Raw genomic sequence first — 21044 nt, 5'->3', positions numbered from 1 at the left:
AAAAAAGGCAGAGTCCCACTTTCCCCAGGATACAGAATAAACTACAAGTTGGGAAGCCCCAGAGTCATTATAAGGATGGGTTGACTGGGGTTCACAACAGGAAGCTAGAATTGATAGGGCACTGACAGAACTGAGTTTGTTCAGTTGCTTTTCAATCCTGTAGTACCGAGTTTCTGTTGTTGTTCAATTGTGTCTGACTCCCTGTAACCCCATTTTGGGGTCTTCTTGGCCCCCATTTGGGGCCTTCTTTGCCATTTCCTTCTTTAGCTCATTTTACAGTTGAGGAAACTGAGGCAAATGAGGAAGTGGCTTGCCCAGGATCAGTACTGAGGTTAGCATTAGTTTAAAATAGGAAGTTACCAGATGGTATAATTCTCCTTGGAGGCTATGCTCTGGGAGAACTCCTTCAAGTCCCTGCCCTAGCCTGCTTCCTCTCCCAGTGGCACCGTCCCCAGCAGGCTGCATGGCAGTCCCTCTTTCTATGGAGTTCTGTGTTTCAAGGTATAAAGAATCTCCTTTTGTTTCCTCCTACCCATAGGCCAATGAATTTGTTTCAGCATGTTCATTCAAGGCCAGGTTTTTTTTGTTTGTTTGTTATTGTTTTGTTTTCTTTTTTCTTTTTTTTTTTCTTATTTTGGTGAGGCAATTGGGGCTAAGTGATTTTCCCAGGGTCACACAGCTAGTAAGTGTCAAGTATCTGATATCGAATTTGAACTCAGGTCCTCCTGACTCCAGGGCCGGTGCTCTATCCACTGCACCACCTAGCTGCCCCTGTTTTGTTTTGTTTTTGCTGCTTACCTTGGGGGTACCAGAATTGCTAGTTATGGCCCTGGGAAGCACTTTTTTTAGAAAATCAAGATAGCCCTACTTTTCCAAGTGTGCTTATACACTAGCACCTCCTTGGAGGTCTACAGAGAGCTTTGTGAACATTGGTAGAACATAAAGAGAGGTAGAATGTGGAGATAGGATGGTTTAATCTATATCATGTTGGATTTGGTGTTGGGGAGAGCTGGGTTTAAATCCTGACTAGCTCTATGACCTTGAGTCAATCCCTTAACCTCTCTGATCTTCTGCTTTTTCATCTGTAGAATAGGGATAATGACAGAAACTACCTCATAGAGCTATTGCAAGTATCAGAATACATATAAAGAGCTTTAGAAACTTTAAAGTGATTGCCTAAATGTGAGCTATTATTTATAAGCTCTTTGACGATATATGTTTATTTTTTGGTTTTGTATCCCTAGCACCTGATATAGTACCCTGTACCTAGTGAACTCTCAGTTAATGCTTGTTGAATGAATGAATGAATGAATGAATGAATGAATGAATGCATGCATGAATGAATTATTTTCTCTCCATTGAGGGGATCTTTGGCTGGTCCCTCCCCAGGTAATAGAAGCCAAGCCTCCTGATGCATAGTAAGGGAGGAAGATGTGTATCTGTCTCGGGGAGGGAGGAGTGATTTGGGAGAAAAGAGAGTGAAATCACCCTCTCCACTTTATACATGGGAAAGCAAAGTGTGGAGGGGCCCACAGTCACCTGAAGCATCAGCCCTTGGATCAAGGATAGGGAGCCCCCACTGGAGGCAGCTCACCTTCTTTGCATTCTAACTTCTGGCAGGTGTTGTTTGTGGGTAAAATGTAGTATCCTTGCACACATCGAGTACAGTAGGAGGAGCTGCTGCAGAGTTCACAGTTCTCAGGGCAGGGCAGGCAGATGTTGTCAAAATGGCGGTACCCAGCAGGGCAGCCTTCCCGGCACTCACCCATGTACAGGAAGCGCTCCTTCCCAAGCTTGTCTGAGCAGCAGAGGGGAAGAAAAGAGAGGGCAGAGATGAGAGAGGGCGGGAAGATAGTAAAAAAAAAACAGCTGTAAAATATATATCAGAAAGAAAATTATGCCTTATCCCCCTCCACAGGAGATCACAAAAATAAAACTTGCTTTAATAGGACTCTTGTTATTTTTAAACCTGTAGGTGTAGCATAATGGAAAGAATGATGAGATTTGGGTTCTAATCCTACCTCTGACATTTATTATGTGTGAGTATGAGAGAATCATTTAATTTCACTGTAAAATGGATGGAATAGTAGCTGGAGTATCTACTTCACAGGGCTGTTATGGGGATCAAATGAGCTAATGTATTCAAAGTACTGTGCAAAATGTAAAGCACTCTGTTACTCTCGGCTATTTATATTATTTTTAGTAGTAGTAGTGGTAGCAGCAGCAGCAGCAGCAACAGCAGCAGCAGCAGCAGCAGCAGCAGTAGTAGTAGTAGTAGTAGTAGTAGTAGTAGTAGTAGTAGTAGTAGTAGTAGTAGTTGTAGTAGTAGTAGTAGTAGTAATTCTCATCCAAAAGATCTATGTGGCATAGTGGAGAGAATGCTGTATTTCAGCATTCAACAAGCATTTAATATGTTCTGGTTGAATTAAATGAGAGTGATTGACTTTGCTGATTAGCTTACTTCAAGTTAACTAGATTGTAACCACACCTGGCTAGCTCAAGACCACCTTCAAGTCCAGTGAAGCAATGGATTTGGAGGATGCCTACCAATCAGCTTGAAGCAGTGTGTAAGGACCGCCTCTGCTCCAGATCTGTAAAAAGCTTCCACACTCGGTTTGAGAGGAGTTCCTGGTTGAAGGAGGCTCATGGCAGAGGACTTGAAGAAGAACCAGACCAGCCTGGAATTCTGGGCTAGAGAGGCCTTTTCTTAACTCCATGTGTTTTCCTTCTTACTAATACCTAGTATGCTTTAATAAATACTTAATGCCCAAAGACTGGTGCTAAAACTTCTACTTTAAGGCGATCACAGTTCCTGTGATATGTGATATGCCTGGTGCTAGGTCAGGCATTGGGGCTGCAATGAGGAAATCTGAAGTAGTCCTTGTCCTTAAGGAACTTATATTCAATTGGAGGGAAATAACACATATGATGCTGTTATTGTTGTTGAGTTGTGACTTGGTCTTTGTGACCCTGTTTGGGGTTTTCTTGGCATGTTTGCCATTTCCTTCTGCTGCTCATTTTACAGATGAACGAGGTTTTGACGTAAAATGATAATTTTGATGAGACTCCACAAGAAAAAGTTAAATGGAGCTAGATTAGGTGGACCAAGGCAGACCTTAAAAAAAAGAGGACCTATCTCTTCCAATCCCCAGCCTGAGAAAGGGTTTGTTTTTGCAATGCATTATGATAGGCTGCCTCATCTTTTTAAAATTAAAAGCATACTCTTCAAAATTCGCAAAACTAAATAAGTGTAAAAGAAATTTAAACAATTGAACTTTCAAATTACATTTTTTGTAGGTTTGGAGGATTTCTACTTCTGAAATTTTTAAAGTTTAAAACTGCACCCAAACTTTTGGGACACGTTGTGTATGTATCTAAGTATTCCTGTATCTATCTATATCTATGATCGGATCTTTGATTTCATTGTACAAGCAGGACTTCTTAAACTTTTTCCACTTGTGACCCCTTTTCACCCGAGAAATTTTTACCCCAGGTATATAGGTATATAAAATAGGTGTACACAACTTTTGGCTGTTGCCAAATTTTTTGTAACCCCCACATTCAGTTACGTAGCCCCATATGGGGTTGTGACCCACAGTTTAAGAAACTAGGGTAGAAGCAATTTCCATTGGGGAATTTCCCTTTACTAATGCCTATTGGGTAGCAGTTCTGTAATTTGTGATCTCACAGAGATGCCCATGTAGCATGAAGAAATTGAATGGATTGCCCATGGTCACATAGTTAATATATTACAGGCAGCCTTGGAACTCAGTTCTTGCTTCTGTGGCTAACTCTCTCTCCTCACTATGTCAAGCTACTTCTCAAAAACATAATACATACACAATAATTTACGCTGATAGGCAGAGGCAGAGTACTATAAAATGGGGGAAAAAGGATGTGTTTGGTTTTGGATTTTTGGTCCAGAGTCATATAGTATGGCTTAGAGTCAGGACTGGAAATTAAGTCTTTCTGAACCTAAGATCATTCCTCTAGCCACAACGCCACACATCCTTTTGTACAGTGTCATTGGAAAAAGATGATTTATTTATATATATAAACCCACATAGGAAGCAAGAAAGAAAAATCCCTCACACACACACACACACACACTTGCACCCTGGTTATTTTTCCAATTGTGCCTTACACACAAGTGTGTGTGTGTGTATGTGTGTGTGAAATATCTCTTCTTTATGAGCTCACATATTAAAAAATTACCAAAGAGCTTAGACTATATTGCTTTATAAAATATCACATAACTTCTGGGAAGACTTATAGGAAATACAGCAGGACCACAAATTCATCATACATAATAAATTTTTTAAATGGGTTAAGATTATATTTTTTCTTTTTTTCAAGATTATATTTCAAAGAGAATTTAGAAGCATCTTAAGACTTAATTTAATATCTAGAAATCTAGTATTAAAGAACTTAAAGAACATCAGTGAAATGGCCATGATCCCCTGCAGAAAAATACCATTTTCCAACAACAATAACAGTAATAACATTTATTTAGTACTTTAGGGTTTGTAAAGTGCTTTACATATGTCATCTCATTTGATCCTGATGGCAGCTGTGAAAAATAGGTACTCTTTCCATTTTTCAGATGAGACAACTGAGGCTGGGAGAGGTTAAGTCATTTGCTCAGTCACAAAATTAGGTGTCTGAGTCAGGACTTGAATTCAGGTCTTTCAGACTCCAAGTTCAGTGCTCTAAGCATATCCACACAAATAGGAAACAAGTGAAGATGATGGCTTTGGTGCTGTTAAAAGAATACTTTCGGGGGCAGCTAGGTGGTGCAGCACTGGCCCTGGATTCAGGAGGACCTGAGTTCAAATCCAGCCTCAGACACTTGACACTTACTAGCTGTGTGACCCTGGGCAAATCCCTTAACCCTTATCGCCCCAAGAAAAAACAAAAATAAAACAAAACTTTCTAATTTCTTTCAAGCAATAGTAATGGAAAGCCAGTGCATGAATATAAAAAGTTGTGTTAATATATTCTTCAAGTGAGTTGACTAATGTTGACTATCAAAGACCAACTCATAGGAAAGCCACAGTCTGTTCAGTGGAAAGGCATCTGTACTGACAAAATCATAAGCTTTCCAAATTACCCAAGATTTTAGGTCTCCCCATTTGTCTCTTAACCCTGTAGCTCCAAAGACTAACATAGACTCTTGCATGTTTGTTGTTCAGTCATTTTTCAGTCATGTCAAACTCTTTATGATCCAATTTTGGGGGGTTTTGTTTGCAAAGATACTGGAGTTGCTTGCCATTTCCTTCTCCAGCCCTTGCACTTAGTGGGTATTTAATAAGTGTTGGCTATTGGATACAAAGAGAACTACTGATAGTGTAAGTTGGGAGACTGAAATACAAGATTGCTTATATATTTAAGTCATAGGTGTGCAATGTACATTTCATTAGGGAATGTATTCAATAAGATTTTAGAAAATTAATATTTTAAATTTTATTCATATTTTAAAATTAAGATATGTTAAAAAATACAGATTACATTGCATTTGATATTACAATTGATGTCAATCATAAAAAATAATTTTAGCCATCAAGTCATTTTGAATCATCAAAAAAACTGAAACTTAACTTATTTTTTTTTAAATGATGAACTAAGCTTTAGACTTTAGAAATGAAACACAAAATACCAAATGTTGGAGGTGGTATATTACACCTGGTACATAGTGGGCATTTAATGAGTACTTTTTGATTGATGATTTAGGCACACCCAGAACTCACCATCCAAATGCCTATGATTTTTCTTCTTTACAGCAAGATGTCACATAAATCCTGTCAGGCTGTCAGTAGAAATATGTTTATCCCCATTTAAAACTGACTTGCCCAAGATAATTCACCCAGTATTAGAGGCAGGATTAGAACCCAGGTCTTGTGACTCTTAGGTTCCTTCCTTTGGACACAGGAACTAATTTAAATTGCTCATTTAAGGGGAGGGCCTCAAACCAAACACCTTTATTTAACCCCAAACAGGAATAGCACATTCATCCATGGCTACTTACTTCCCAGTTACAAGGAAAAGGCAATTGAATGTAGGTGCTAATTGAAGGTGATCCACCTCGAATTTAATTTCCTTGCTGTAGTCTGCTGGATATACCCTTGTTTGACATCAATTTTGATTTTCCACAAAAGAAGGCCCAGACCTCCAGGGTTTTGCATAGAAGACATAAAGTTATTGTATAATATGACCTTTTATCGTTATTTCTTGAGTATAACTTCAAACTAGAAATAAGTTAGAATGAATGCCCATTGTTACCATTGTCATTCTGAATGAATAATTATAATCATTATTAATTATTATTATTGTTGTTTTTGGGGGGTATTATTGATTATTATTGATTAATAATAACTGGCATTAGGGACAGCTAGGTGGTGCAGTGGATAAAGCACCAGCCCTGGATTTAGGAGGACCTGAGTTCAAATATGACCTCAGAGACTTGACACTTACTTGCTGTGTGACTCTGGGCAAGCCAATTAATCCTCATTGTCCCCCCCCAAAATAATAACTGGCATTATATGGTGCTTTCAAATTTGTCAAATGTTTTAGATAAGTATCTTAATTGAGCCTTTGAACAATCCTGTGAGGTAGGGCTGACAGGCATTACTATGCCTATTTCACAGAGAAGAAAACTGAGCCTCAGATCAGTTAGGTTTCTTGCCCAGGGTTATATAGTCACTAAGTGTCTGAGGCAGGACTGAACTCCAATATTCCTGTCTCCAGGTCTAGCAGTCTCTCCACTAGGGTCATAATCAATTACGATGAAGCTCTTTTGACCAGGAATAGCTGTTGTACAGATATATACTTGGGAAACTTCATTCAAAAGTATTGCTGTTATCTTCCCATGAGATTCTACCAAAGGCATGAAAAGGGAATGGATTGGAAGAGTGTTATTATCTAATATATTCAGCCTATTTGGGAAGGTTAGGAAGACTATTGCCCTGGTTTGATGACGAAAGCATTGGTCCTGCTTTCTTTAGACATCTGCTAATGGCCACTGTTCATTTATGACATCTGTCAAGGCTTGGCCCTATTGATGATGATCTAAGCACACTTCGTTACAGATGATAATTAGGATCGCCCACAGGTTTAAAATGTCAGCTTTAAATCTTTTAATTCCTTGCCACAAGCTCATGGGACTGAATTGATGTAATACCATAAAAACCCCAGAATGAGTCAATGCCAGGCGTTAGGTGTAGGCAGAGTAGGCAGCAGCCTACTCTGAGTGCTTTCCAAAGACAAAGCCTTTCCTTACACACTTGGAGAAGCGGCCTTTAAAATTCAGATTCCCCTGAGAGGCACACACTCTGGCAAATTCACATTCAGATAGTTTTGTTTAGGGGAAAGACTGATGAGACCACCAAAGACCCAGATGTCAAAGGAACGGGACCAGAAAGGGGACACTACAGAGAGGATAAAGGACACAGAAGTTGGGGACTGGGGCCCCTCCAAAGGATAACGCACCTGCTTCATGCTTCTATCTCCAGCCTGTCTTTAATGTGAATAAATCGCTGTAAGGAAAATAAGATTTGAAAAGCAGTGCAACAGGACAGCATAAAATATTACCTACTTTGTGGACTGGCTGAATTTAATCTTTGTGTTCAGCGAGTCAACGGGAAACATTTTTTGTAGCTTCATCCTCTATTTAATACAGAGCCAAAAAGATTTTGCTGAGGCTTGAAACAGCCTACAATGTATGTGTACCGTCCCCAGAGGGAGAAAAAAACATTGTTTTCAAATGTCACTGGTTTATACCTCTTCATTTCTGATGTCCCCTGTGGGCTGGTGACATACTAGGCAATAATAAAGTGGGACGCAAAACCCTCCACACCTTTTCCATTTTCTGTCTAGCAACTTCCTTGGAGGTAGTCATTGTGAACTCCCCTTTGGCTCTGTGAAGTTTGCAGTCTGTTTGAAAGCGTCTTCTTCTATCCTCGTTGGGTGGTTGTGGGGGGCGGTTCAGGTTGAGGCTCATGAGAGATAGTCTAGAATAAAGCTTCTTAAACTGTGAGTCGTGTGACTGAATGTGGGATGTGAAAAATTTGGCAATTGTAAAAGGTTATATCTTCCTATTTTATGTACCCATATACCTGGGGTTTGTGTTAAAATTTCTTGGGCAAAAAGGGGTCTCGAGTGGAAAAGTTTCAGAAGCTCTAGTCTAGAAGAGTCTGTGGTCTACTCCCAACCCTTTGTGTAGAAGAGGACATCCAACAAACGGCACTCACAGACTCCTGACTAGGGTTAAGGCAAACTGGAACTTTGCCCCAGAACACCGAAATTTAGAGGGTACCACCGCTGACATGTACTTTTTTCAACTATAGGAATAAAACTAGGTTTAATAGCTAGTAAGCAAGAACAATTTGATAAAATAGGAAGATGCCAGATGGGGGACGTTGTCAATAATCACCATCTGTGAACCACAATTGCAACCCCTAATTCCTCTTCCTGCCTCGATGAATTTTTCCTAATGATTGTCATTATTCCAAATCATGAATTATATAGTTGACTTGAAGGTATCCTTGTATCACTTACTCCAGTGCCCTCTGCTCATGTGTATGGAAGAAAATAATTCACCATCAGAAGGCATCTTTTGCAGGTTTCTTTATACCTTTTTTTTTTCTAGTTTGGGGGTTGAATATGTGAAAAATTGGACTAATTTTTGTGAAGATATTCTAAATTTCTTATTGACTGGGGATAAAGCCAGGACAAGGTTTAAAAATAATAGTACTTGGGGCAGCTAGGTGGTGCAGTGGATAAAGCACCGGCCCTGGATTCAGGAGGATCTGAGTTCAAATCCGGCCTCAGACACTTAACACTGACTAGTTGTATGACCCTGGGTGAGTCACTTAACCCCAATTGCCTCACCAAAAAAAAATATAATAATAATAGTCCTTGGGGCAGCTAGGTGGCACAGTGGATAGAGCACTGGCCCTGGATTCAGGAGGACCTGAGTTCAAATCCGGCCTCAAACCCTTGACACTTAATAACTGTGTGACCCTGGGCAAGTCTCTTAACCCCATTTGCCTCACAAAAAAAATAGTGCTTTATGTGTCTCAAAGGACCACAGAATGCCCAATGTATTTTTGACACTCAGCAGATCAAAGACACCATTTAAATCCCATTGTTCTTTATAATCCAAATCAAATATCACTTTCTCCAGGAAGTCTTCTGTGATCCTCCCAAGTAGCAGTAACTTCCTTCTTGGGACCTCAAATATGTTACTTGCACCTCTCTCATGCACTTATATATTATTAATATTATATTTTTTCTGTGCAAATGTCCTATATTCTTATTAGAATGTGAGGAAAATGATTATTAATAACCAATGACTTGCAGAGATTCAGAGTTCCCCCTTTTTCCTATTTTTGGGACCTTGGTCTCTGAAGGTTCAATTTGCCTTCTCTATCCTGTCCCTCCCAACCTTACCAGGCATCTTGAGTGTAAGGTGAATTCCATTCAATCAAGCTTGGTTGGAGACGGATTCTTTTGGTGCAAAATTGTCCAAGGTGGTCTGAGTATAGAACTAGTCCTCTCTGTCCAAGGGTGACAAATTATGGACCCCACATTGTATCTATTCATCCCTCTCAATACTTGTTAACCAATCAGGGCTGATTCCCACCCTGGGGAACATCTACCTCTTTGAAAGGTATGTAAATAGTGAGCCCCACCCCCTATGATTGTCCTTTGGTCTAAGAGAGACTGTGGCCCCAAATGATCGTCTTTTATTAAAATGCTGGCATTGATGACAAAATGATTAAATCCTACTCAGAAATTATGTCCCCTCAAACCTTTTTGATTGCACAAATAGTAAGCTTTATGAGGACAAGAACTGTGTCTTAACTAAATGTTTTAAATCCCTCAGTTCTTAGGATAATATTCTGTATGTAATAAACACTTTAATTTAATTAAAAATCAGACAATACTTATAGATTTTAATCCCAAGAAGTAAGCTACTTACCCCTTTTAGTAGCCCCCTAAATAATATATCTCTCCATTATTAGAATATAAGGTTTTTGAAGACAAGGATTCTCTTACTTTTTGTAGTTGTATTTCCAGGACTTAGCAGAGGGTCCAGCACTAAAATGCCTTCATTCATTCACTCACTCATTCATTCATTCCTGACTCCTAGCCTGGCATTCTACCAACTAAGTAGCACTTCCTCTATGTGTTAAAGGGTATTGATGAGTAGCTGTCCAGGCTCACCCCCTCAGTACAGAAGACAATGCTCCAGAAGAAAGCTGAGCAGTAACGGTTGAGGAAAGGATTGAAGACAATAGAGAATAAGCAACTATCAGCTATCCTTACCTGTGCCACAAGAGGTACAGTTGGAGGGCTCACTTCCTTGGCATTCTTGGCAAGTATGGTGACATGGATGGCATTGGTTCTGAAATTCAAATTTCCCTGAGGTACAGGTCAGGACACAGTGGCCATTGTCAATAAACCTGGGGCATCAGGAAGAAGAACATACAACAATTATAAAACTCATAAAGGAAGAGTTCCTTGACAACAGGGTATTAAAACAATGCTAGGCTTATATATTTTTGTTCCACACTGTCCTTTTTTGTTTTATGATTCTACCCACAAAGATGACATTACTTATCCATCATCAGAGGAGCCTGTACTTTGAGTTGTCCCATTTACCCCACCTTTTACCCTCCTTCTTTTCTAGATGTATCAGAAAGCAGCCCTGAATAATTTGATTAACTAGGCTCAGCTGCCTTAGGTGGCACAGTGGATGGAGTACCAGGCTCAGAGTCAGGAAGATCTGAGTTAAAATATGGCTTCAAACATTTAATGCTGTTTACCTCAATGTCCTCGTCTGTAAAACAAACTGGAGAAGGAAATGGAAAACCACTCCAGTATCTTTGCCAAGAAAACCCCAAATCAGATCACAAAGAGTTGGAGGTGACTGAAATGACTGAACAACAACACCAGCTGATTTGGGGGAAGATGGGGATAGAGGAACAATTGAGAAAGTAGGAATGCTGTCCAGAACCCTGAGGTCCAGGGAGAAGTAATGATGTGAGCAGGAAATGCACCACCCAAATCCTGGGAAAGAGAGAAGGCAAAGTAGTAATATGTCATCATAAAGTCACAAGGGATTGAAGATAGAAATTTGTTTGTGTAATACAAAAAGGAGAGGTTACTATAATTCTTCCCTCTCTCCTCCCCACTCATACTCCCAGGCCTTTTTATGATCTTTGGAATTGTTGGTACCATGTATAAAAAATCTTACAAGGACAAATAAGGTGCACCATCTTGAGCTGTGAAAAGACTCTAATACTAAGCCCCCTGTGTGCCACTATTAGAGAGCTGACCTTCAGGAAAAGGTGGTGAGCATCCTCATCTAGAGAAGCACTTCTATGGAGTATGAGTAGAGTGGCAGAAGTCAATGGGTGCCATCTGCTGGAAGAGAGTAGAACTACCAAACAATGGAGGGCACAAGATGGAACCTGGGTTGGCCAGGAGAACTGAAGAGCAAGAAGGAGCTTTGAGGGATAGTACAAGAAACCAGATGACTGCCATCTCCTGGAGAAAAATGGAACTACCAAACAATGGAGGGCTACATGCAATGTCAGCTTAGAGGGACTAGAGGTAAAAATGACTGAAAATCAATCATTTGACTATCCTCCTCCATTCTGCTGTCACTTTAGCACTGCTACTTCCCCATTTCTCTCCCCCTCTTCACCTCTTGCTCTCTGAACAGTAATAAAATCAATACTATTGCTTCTGGAAGGGTGTGTTAGTCGATTGACCTATGATTCCACTTATCCCTATGACTTCCCAAACTAAAACATCTCGGCCACCATTCCCTTATATATGTTATTTCCTCCTACCACAATATGAATTCCTTGAGGGCATGGACCATCTTCCTTTTGTAATTGTATCTTCAGGGCTTATCACAGCTTGGCATGGGGTATTTGATAAATGTTTTTCATTCGTTCCATTATTGTTGGACAGAGGCATGGAAAAGAGCCATGAAGAAAAGCAACAAAATGGGGAAAATGCTCTAATAACCCCAAGATGTAGAGCTACCCAGGGAAGTACTATAATTTTCAAGGACTAAGCTAGTCCCATATGTTTCAAACTACTTGTGTATAAAACAGTTCAAGTTTTGAGCTTTGTCAGTCGGAGTGCTTATAAGGGGAGCTGGTGATTATTCCTGAGGGAGTATCACATACTGAAACTCTCAAGGTAGAGGCAATGATCCAGAAAACTGAGAGCTACCTCAATTTTACTTGGGTCCTTTGGGTGAGGAAGAAGTCACTGACACAGTTCTTATGCTTTTCTTAGGGAACAGCAGAAGAATCTCTTTTTCACATTACTTTTGAAAAGATTTTCTTGTCACTCTCAAATGGTCCTCTTTGATTATAGGAATACCTCATAAACATTGTGTCTAAAAATTGTTATTACATTATATGGAATCAAAATGGGCAGTTTACTGAACTTCAAGTCTATAGCCATATATCTGGGAGGAAATGTGATGTAGTGAGTGGCAATGTGGTAGAATGGATTGGTCATTTGACTTGGACTTAGAAAGACTTGGGTTCAGATTTTACCTTACACACTTACTAGCTATAAAACCCTGCATAAGTAATTTAACATTTTTTATGCTTCACTCTTCTTATTTGTAAAATGAAAATGCTAGACTTGATGGCTTCTAAAGACCCTTCGAGGTCTAAATATATGATGCTGTGATTCTAGTTAAAAGAGACCCATACTTGGAATAAGAAGATCAAGGATTTGTGGATGAGCTGTGTCATATACTTTGCAACTTTAGGTAAATAGCTTCTGGGCCTCAATGTCATCATCTATAAAATGAGGAATTTGAACTAGATCAGAAGTCAACAAATTATGGACCAAGGGCAAAACTTGTCCTGCTGCAATCATAGACCATAGGGTCACAGTACAAGGAATTATAGAGGCCAAATAGTCCAACTTCCTCTTTTTAGGAGGCTTAAAGAAGTCATCAAGTTGTCAAGGTGCCATAGGTAGTAATTTATAGAGCCAGAATTTGAAACCACATCCTTTGATTTCTTTATTCTGCACTATTCTATAGTGGCAGCAGTGAGCCTCTGTCCCTCTCCCTACTTTTGACTACCCACCACTGCTTTGACTGAGTCACAGGCTTTTTCTACACAATGCCCTTATTGTAGCCAGCAATACTTCAGGCCAGCTGTTGACTTTGTAGACTCTGCTGGGGCACACTCATGAACATCTGGCTGATCATGTCATCACTTAGTCTCCACACCCAAGAAAGGCAAATTATCTTATCAAATCTAGTAGGCCTATAAAGAGAAAGCATTCCTCACTGGTCAGACTGATAATTCAAGCCAATGAGGAAAAGCCGAGTTCCAAATGAGCTACGGTTTTTGAGCACAGGAAGATTTATCAAAGAAGGATTTGAGTTGGTTCCAAAAAAAAAAAAAATGAAATGAAATGTCCTCACTAGGTGGTGGTGGCGATGGAGGGGTGGGACTGGAGACCTAGATAAGAGCTTTGAAGGTTTTCAAGCCAAAAGCCTTCCTGAAGTGGAATTTAACGTGGGAAAAAAAAAAAAAGGAAAATGGGGGATACATTCATCCAATGAGCTCACTTTCTTACTAAATCTAGTTGGGGGAGTATGGGAGAAAAAGAACATATAAAACATATTATCACTTTATCCTTTAGAGGAACCAAAGAGAATTCTAGCTGAAAAAATCATTTATCTTCAGCATGGGCCTTATCTCTTGTGACAGGGTCATTTGTGAGTATCTTCAGTTTAAGGTTCTTCTTAGAGCCATCCTGAAAGGGAGGAGGGCAGGACCCCTGGTGGAATCAAAACATTTTTGTAGAAGAGAACTACTTATTTTTCCATGGGTCTTGATCTTTTCCTAAATCTGAACAGCTTTGTCATGTTTTTAACAGAAAAGAAAAAGCATAGGAGAGGGAGAGGGAGAGGGAGAGGGAGAGAGAGACAGAGAGAGAGACAGAGAGAGAGAGAAAATAGTAAAATCAAACCCACCCTTTGTGTGAAGACTAGAATGAGAACAAAGTAAAAGTTAGTGGTCGAGTAGTAGGTAAAAAGTTCTGCTAAAAAGAAAAGAAAAGGAGCTTCTGGATCAGTAGTTCTGTCTCTGTTTCTCTTTTGGTCTCTCCATCTCAATGTCTCTGTCTCTACCTCAATGTCTTTGTCTCTCCATCTCCTGACTGTCTCTATCTCTCTGTTTCTATTTCAATATATCTCTGTCTGTCTCTGTCTCTCGTTAAATTGCCTGGCAACTGTTGGAAGAGTCACATTTCCAGTTGCTTCTATTTATGGGGAGAGCAACAACTCTTCCTGAGAAGGGGAGGATGGATGCTTCCTTTTGGGCTCCAAGGTAAGTGAGGGATATTCCCTTTAAAGCCATCTGTGGGACAGCTAGCCACCCTGCTCAGATCACAATGGTCCCAGGCCAAGCTTCCTCAGTGCAGATCAGGAAAATTGTAAGAACTTTACCACTATCAAACTTCAGATCTTCTTGACCTTTTAATTACCAAATTGCAACCAGCCATTCAGGTCTAATAGAGATCACTCAGAGCAGAGGGAAAGTCAGAGCCAAGACCTTAAACAGCTGGGCAGAGGCATCGTCCTCAGTGTTGGGGGTAAATATACCAGAACCCCCTAGGATGACGTTCCACTGTGTGGTGTTTTTGATATGTCCTGGAACAGATGATCTCAGGATGGAGTTATTATATCTTCTGTTTTCCTTTGTTGGCTTTCCCTAATTAAAGCCACTCACAATAGTCCTTAATGTAATTTCTCGGTACCTAAATGTTCTAATGCAATCAAAACCAGGAAAAAAGAATTCCTGTTCCCAGAAGTCCACAGAAGTGGACCAAAATGTTTTTGGATTTGAATAAGAGCAAAAGTAGCTTTTGAATGCTTTTTTTTGTTTTGTTTTGTTTTTTAGTGAGGCAATTGGGTCAAGTGACTTGCCTAAGGTCACACAGCTAGTAAGTGTTAAGTGTCTGAGGCTGGATTTGAACTCAGGTACTCCTGAATCCAGTCCCGGTGCTCTATCCACTGTGCCACCTAGCTGCCCTTAAATGCTTTTTAATTAGTTCACTATCTTTAGCAGAGCTTTAACTAGGGAGGGGTGATTGGCACTTTGCTCCAGGTTACTATGGTTAGGTTTAGGGAATACTGCTGGAACTTGGAGCATAGAAACAACAGAGCTTAGTTCCTAGTCAGCAAGGGTAATTAACAGATGAAATTACTAGATGGTAAAGTGAAATAAACACTTTCTTCTCACCAGGCACACCTTAGGACACACTTTGTGCTATTTTCACTGCATATAGTTGTACTTGTCCTGGGTTCAGAGTTTCCCAGCTGCAACTCTGCTCTTTAGGTCTTAATCCAAAATTCACCTCATTATCTGAAAAACCTTCAGAGGACAGGGCATGTTGTATAATAATAAGCTGCCTTCTTTGTGTTTCCAATATCTTTGTAAATTTTTATTTATTTTATTTTTAATTTATGAGATAAAACAAGCATTTCTATAACAAGATATATATATTTTTTAAAATGATTGCACACAGACTGCAAATCCATTATGTACAATTTGCTATTCCACTTAAATCTATGATAAAGTTATCATGTAAATTTCTTTTCTTTGCTTCCCCCCCTACATGACTACCAATATCCTTTAAAGGAATTTTTGCTTTAATTTCAGTGTTTTTCAGGAAATCATAATAATTACTAGTGAAATGACAAAGGGAAAGGTGCAGATGTTACAGGCCAGAGTTCATTTCCCCATTCATTGTAAGGCAACTTCCTGGATTCAAGGTTACCCCATAACAGGAGCAACATTGTTAGTCAATAAGAATAGCAGAAGACCTAGGGCTTCACGAAAGATAAAATCTTCATCTCCATCCAACATGAAGTTTAGATATTTTCATGTTTAAAAGGAGTCCTTGTTTGTTTCTTCCAAAATAAAAAGACTACTCTGTTGTTAGAGTAAGGAGAGATTTAAAGTAGTAATTACACCTCTATTGTGCTCTTTAAAATAGATTCAGACAATCAAAATGGAAGGACTTCATCATGGTGCAGTGTGGACAGAGTACTTGCCATGGAGTAAGGGAAATCTGGGTTCAGATCTTGCCTCTGGTACTAACTCTATGAAACTGCACAAATAATTTCAACTCCCTGAGTCTCAGTTTCCCCATTTGTAAAATGAAGGGGTTAGATAAGATGGCATCTATAGTCCATTCTAACTAAATCTCTGGTCCTTCCCAAAACTTGTTAGAGCTGTTTCAAATTAATGGAGAGGAAGCGGTTTCAATGGTTTCAAATCATCATCCCTGCATCTGCTCTAGATTCTAACATCAAGAGATATCCTTTTTCTCCCTCTATAAACCATCCCTCTTCCCAACTTTCCTATCTCTATAGTTGACTTCACTTTCCTTCCGGCTACCCAGGATTAAATCCTTTGAGTTATCTTTGGCTTTGTTCTTTTCCTCATATCTGATCACTTATTATATCTGTTCTACCCCTCTGGAATCTCTCACCTCCAACTTGACCTCTCTCTTCACCTCTTTTTAGTTAAGGATGATATGTCTCACCTAGGTCATTTTAAATAGGTCTAATAGATCTTCCCACCTCTTTGTCCATATAGATGCCAAAACATTCTTCTTATGGCACACACCTTCCAGTGATATTCCCCTGCTCAAAAACTGACAATGGCTCTCCATTGCCTAAAGAAAAAAATACCAATTCCCTAACCAGGTAGTTAATACCCTTCACAACCTGGATCCAACCTAGGGAGGCAATGTCACATAATAGTCAATAATTATTTTTAAGCTTCTGCTGTGTGTCAGGGATACAAAGAAAGAAAAAGAGAGAGTCCCTGCCCTGGGAGATGTTATAATCTAATGTAGCAGAAAGAATGCTGAATGACTTGGCATCAGAAAACCTGGTCTTATAGACTCCCTCTACTGGCATAGGGTGCAACTATTCCATAGTATCTCAAGCTATATGATTTGATGCATGTATCTTCCAAACAATATTCCATGGTGCTCTGGAGCCCTTTCTCTTGTCATTTAAGTACTCTTATGGGTACCCCATGTATCACTGCCATTTACTTGCTGAGTGACCTTGATCAAATCATTTAGTTTTTCTGGGTCCTCAATATCCCCATTTGGAAATAAGAGCTGGTGTGGCATAACGAAGGTAGAGCCCAGCCTCCCCAAATCAAGAAGCCCTTTGTCAGTAACCAATCTTGTCTGTGACAATGGACACAGCCATAACCACTCTCACCTGTCATACAAATATTTTTCGCAGCTCTCTTTGTGGTGGTAAAGAATTAGAAATCGAGAGCACTGCCCATTAATTAGGGAATGGTTACAACAAGTTGTGGAATACGAATGTAATGAAAACTCATCGTTCTGTAAGACAATGATGAGCAGGAGGATTTCAGAGAAACCTGGCAAGATTTAAGTGAACTGATGCTGAGTGAAGTGAGCTGAACCAGGAGAACATAGTACATAGTAACAACAACATTGTGTGATGATCAACTGTGATAGACTTAGATCTTCTCAGCAATGCAATGATCCAAGACAATTCCAAAGAAATGATGGAAAATGTTCTCCACATCCAGAAAAAAGAATTGTGGATTCTGAATGCAGATTGAACCATACTCTTTCTATTTTTTTTTGAGGTTTTTCCCTTTTGTTCTGATTCTTCTTTCACAACATGATTAATGTAGACATATGTTTAATGTGATTGTACATATATAACCTATATTAGATTGCTTTCTGTCTTGGGGAGGGGGGAGGGAGAAAAATTTGGAACTAAAAATATTATGAAAACAAATGTTGAAAACTATCTTTACATGTAACTGGAAAATAATAAAATACTTTTATGATTAAAAAAAAATCTCGCTGTCCCAGATGACTCTCTGAGACTCTAAGTTGTTCTAAGCAAGTGCTGGACAGAAGGAACATTTTAATAAAGGGCTCCCTATAACATTGCAGTCATAGTTCTGGATCCTTTCTACTCCCACTAACTGGGGATTTGGTCTAAAGCTAATAGTACATGAGTCTACTGTTCTGTCCTTATTCTCATACAATCCCACTCATGTACTCTGTTCTGGCCAACTGATCTATGTGCTCTTCCCCAATTGCATGATGCCCCCGTACCTAGAATACTACTTCATTAAATCTTGGCTTGTTGATATATTTCCCTATATATTTCAAGGCCTCCAATTTCTTAATCAACCTTCCAGTTAAACCCGTGATTCCTTCTCTTTTCAAGTTTTCTGAGACTTTCTATGTCCAGACCTTTCCTATGCCCCACCACAGTCTACTGTGTATTGATCTTACTGATGTAACTGGGTTATCCATTCTGATTTTCCTGAGGAGAAGTGAAAGATTCTGGTATGTGGCTGCACAGGCTCTGGGAATTGACTCTGTATGGACAGTGTGATTCAACCCTACCCTCTTCCCTTTCTGCTCCTCTCAACCAAGAAGGATAGTGATATACCAGGTGGAGAGCATTGAGGTGAAGAACCTGCCTGTGAAGCATCTTCCTCCCAGTATGTCATGATCCTTCCCCATCTCAGGGCTGGAGGAGACTCAATATCCACTATAGTGGAGTCTATGCTACTATAAGCCCTTCTCTTTATTACCCATATTTTTCCAGTGTTTTGCTATAAAGCTGAAAATTATAAAGCAAAATTATAAGTAACCCCTATGGCAATGTTAAAATACATTATAGACTTAAGCAGGTTAGGCCATATTATCAGTGATGACTTGTATGTGAAGATCAGTGCAAAAGATATTACCAAGGACATGAATGCCATATTAGAAGATGGGGTATTCATATAGTGAGAATTTTTCTTTTTCAAAGAAGTTGAATGGGATGGCTCTCTGGGGAGGAGAGAAGGAAGGGCCAGGTGATGTAAAAATAAAATCTATTAATGAAGTTTTATTTTAAAAGAAAGCCAACAGATGCAGGAACTGAGGGATATTGCTACAAAATATTAAACACAAGAGATAGATTTTTAGAGGGATAGGTGGATGCTTTATGAATATTTATGGATTTTAGATGACAGAGCTAGAGCTGGAAGGGACCTTAGAGATCGTTAAGCTAGCTCATTTTAAAGATTGGAAAACTGAGGCCCAGAGAGGTCAGGTGACTTTTCTAGGATCACATAGCTAGTAAGTACCTGAGGCAGAATTCCAACCTGAGCCTTCCTGTCCTTAAGTCTAATGTTTTATCCACAAGAATCATTGAGAAGAAATGGAGTGGCTATAACCTATACTAGTGGAAGGAGTCCCTAAACTGATGAAGTCATGCTATGGGATGATCAGTGTTTGGATCCCCCTTTTTAGACTGTAAGGTCCTTGAGGGAAGGGAAGGTTAGTACCTTTTTCACATCTTTGCTTCTCCCACAACCTGTAAAAGTCCTTGCAAATAATATGTTTTCAATAAATGTTTGTCAAATTGAATTTCCTTACAAATCTAACAGGGTTCACCCAAGATGACCAGGCTGATAATGGGAAAAGCTGTGATTTGGCTTTATGACTACTGTGAAGCTAATGGATAAGGATTGCTAAAATGGTGGCAGATTCCCATTCTCCTTTGGGAATCTTCCGCGGGTCAACCTGATAAAGAATAGCTGCTGCCACATAATGGATGAGTCACCTAACCTCTCTGGGTGTCACTTTCCTCATCTGTATAAAGGGGATAATTAAGACCAGCCACCTACCTCACAGGGTTGTTGTAAGGAGAAAAATGAGATAATTTATGTAAAGCATTGTACAAGCCTATACATGATAGTTATTATTGATACCATTACCTTGGATTGGAGCAGCTGGTGCAGTTCTCCGGACTTGGACCCCGGCACGTGGAACAAGAGGCTTCACAGGGTAGGCAGTGGCCCAGGTCATCAATGTATTCCCCTGGGGAACAAAAGCCAGTTGTTTACTTCAGCTCCACACAGCCATGCACGAGGACTGTCTTGTCATTGTGAGGGCAGCCAGACTTCATAGCGATTGCTTGCATAAGAAAGGAAAAATGGAGACACTCTAGAGAGACCCTGAGCTCCTCCAGCTGCCAATTCTAAATCTTACAACAACAACTTCTCCTCTCCCTGGGGCCCTCAGAGTTGGACCCTTAGAAAGTTATGAGGCAATGACATATTTTTGGATCTGGTCCGTATGTGTTACAGATTTCAAAAGTCAGGGAAGGCCAAAGGGGCTTCCCAAAAGGACCCCTTCCTTGACCCCCAACTGATTGGTCTGTTAGAGATGAAGATCTGTCGTCCCAAAGGGGCTTCAGCTGTCATCTGGGATGAGGCAAAGTGCCAAGCAGGACCCACCCTAGGGCATGCCCAGCATGAACCAATAGCTCTGTGGATTGGCCAGGATAGGGAGTCAAGTCTACTCTGCCACTTGGCAGACGTGAGCTACCTCTCGCCCCAAGAGAGGAACAGCACTGAGATGGCCGGAGAATCCCTGACTGAATTTAAAGTTTATCTTTTGCTAAGAAAACAACAGCAGTAACACATGAGGCCTTCTGACAGAAGTAGTCATAGCTGTGCCAAGTTCGGGTGGCCTTACCCACTCACTGCAGAAGGAAGTTGGAGGGAGAGAAGCAAAACAATAATAATAACAACAACAGCAACAGCAAACTCATGGAAGGTTATGATACAGAATGATCTCCTGCTTATTCTTACTTCCTTAAAATCCATGATCTTCTCCAAATGGATTGAACAGTCAAGCCTCAACCAAGTGGTCACTTTTCTTGTTTCAAGGGGCAGTTTATCTCTTCAAATGGAAACCACAAATCTTCAGAAACCATGCTTTCAGACTTTAGCTCCCCTCTTTCTCTTTCTCCCTCCTTCTCTCTCTCTCCTTCCATCCCTCCCCTTCTTTCCCTCCCTTTCTCTCTCTCCCTCTCTCTTCCCCTTCATCCCTCCCTCTCTCTCTCCCTTCCTCTTTCTCTCACCATTCCTCCCTCTTTCCTTTCCTTTCTTCCTCCCCCCCCAATACCCATACAT

The 21044-nt window shown here is 40.1% G+C and overlaps 1 protein-coding gene across 1 annotated transcript in view; it reads right to left on the bottom strand.

Moving 5' to 3' along the window:
* The window catches only part of PCSK5 (proprotein convertase subtilisin/kexin type 5), a 649923-nt gene that overhangs the window by 116378 nt on the left and 512501 nt on the right, over window positions 1–21044 (bottom strand). The window contains 3 exon segments of the mRNA XM_043976670.1: window positions 1595–1798; window positions 10327–10463; window positions 19842–19944. Of these exon segments, the coding sequence (XP_043832605.1) occupies window positions 1595–1798; window positions 10327–10463; window positions 19842–19944 (444 nt within the window).

Source organism: Dromiciops gliroides, chromosome 1 (genome assembly GCF_019393635.1).
Source record: "Dromiciops gliroides isolate mDroGli1 chromosome 1, mDroGli1.pri, whole genome shotgun sequence".
Lineage (NCBI taxonomy): Eukaryota > Metazoa > Chordata > Mammalia > Microbiotheria > Microbiotheriidae > Dromiciops > Dromiciops gliroides.
This window is presented reverse-complemented; position numbering and strand designations above follow the sequence as displayed.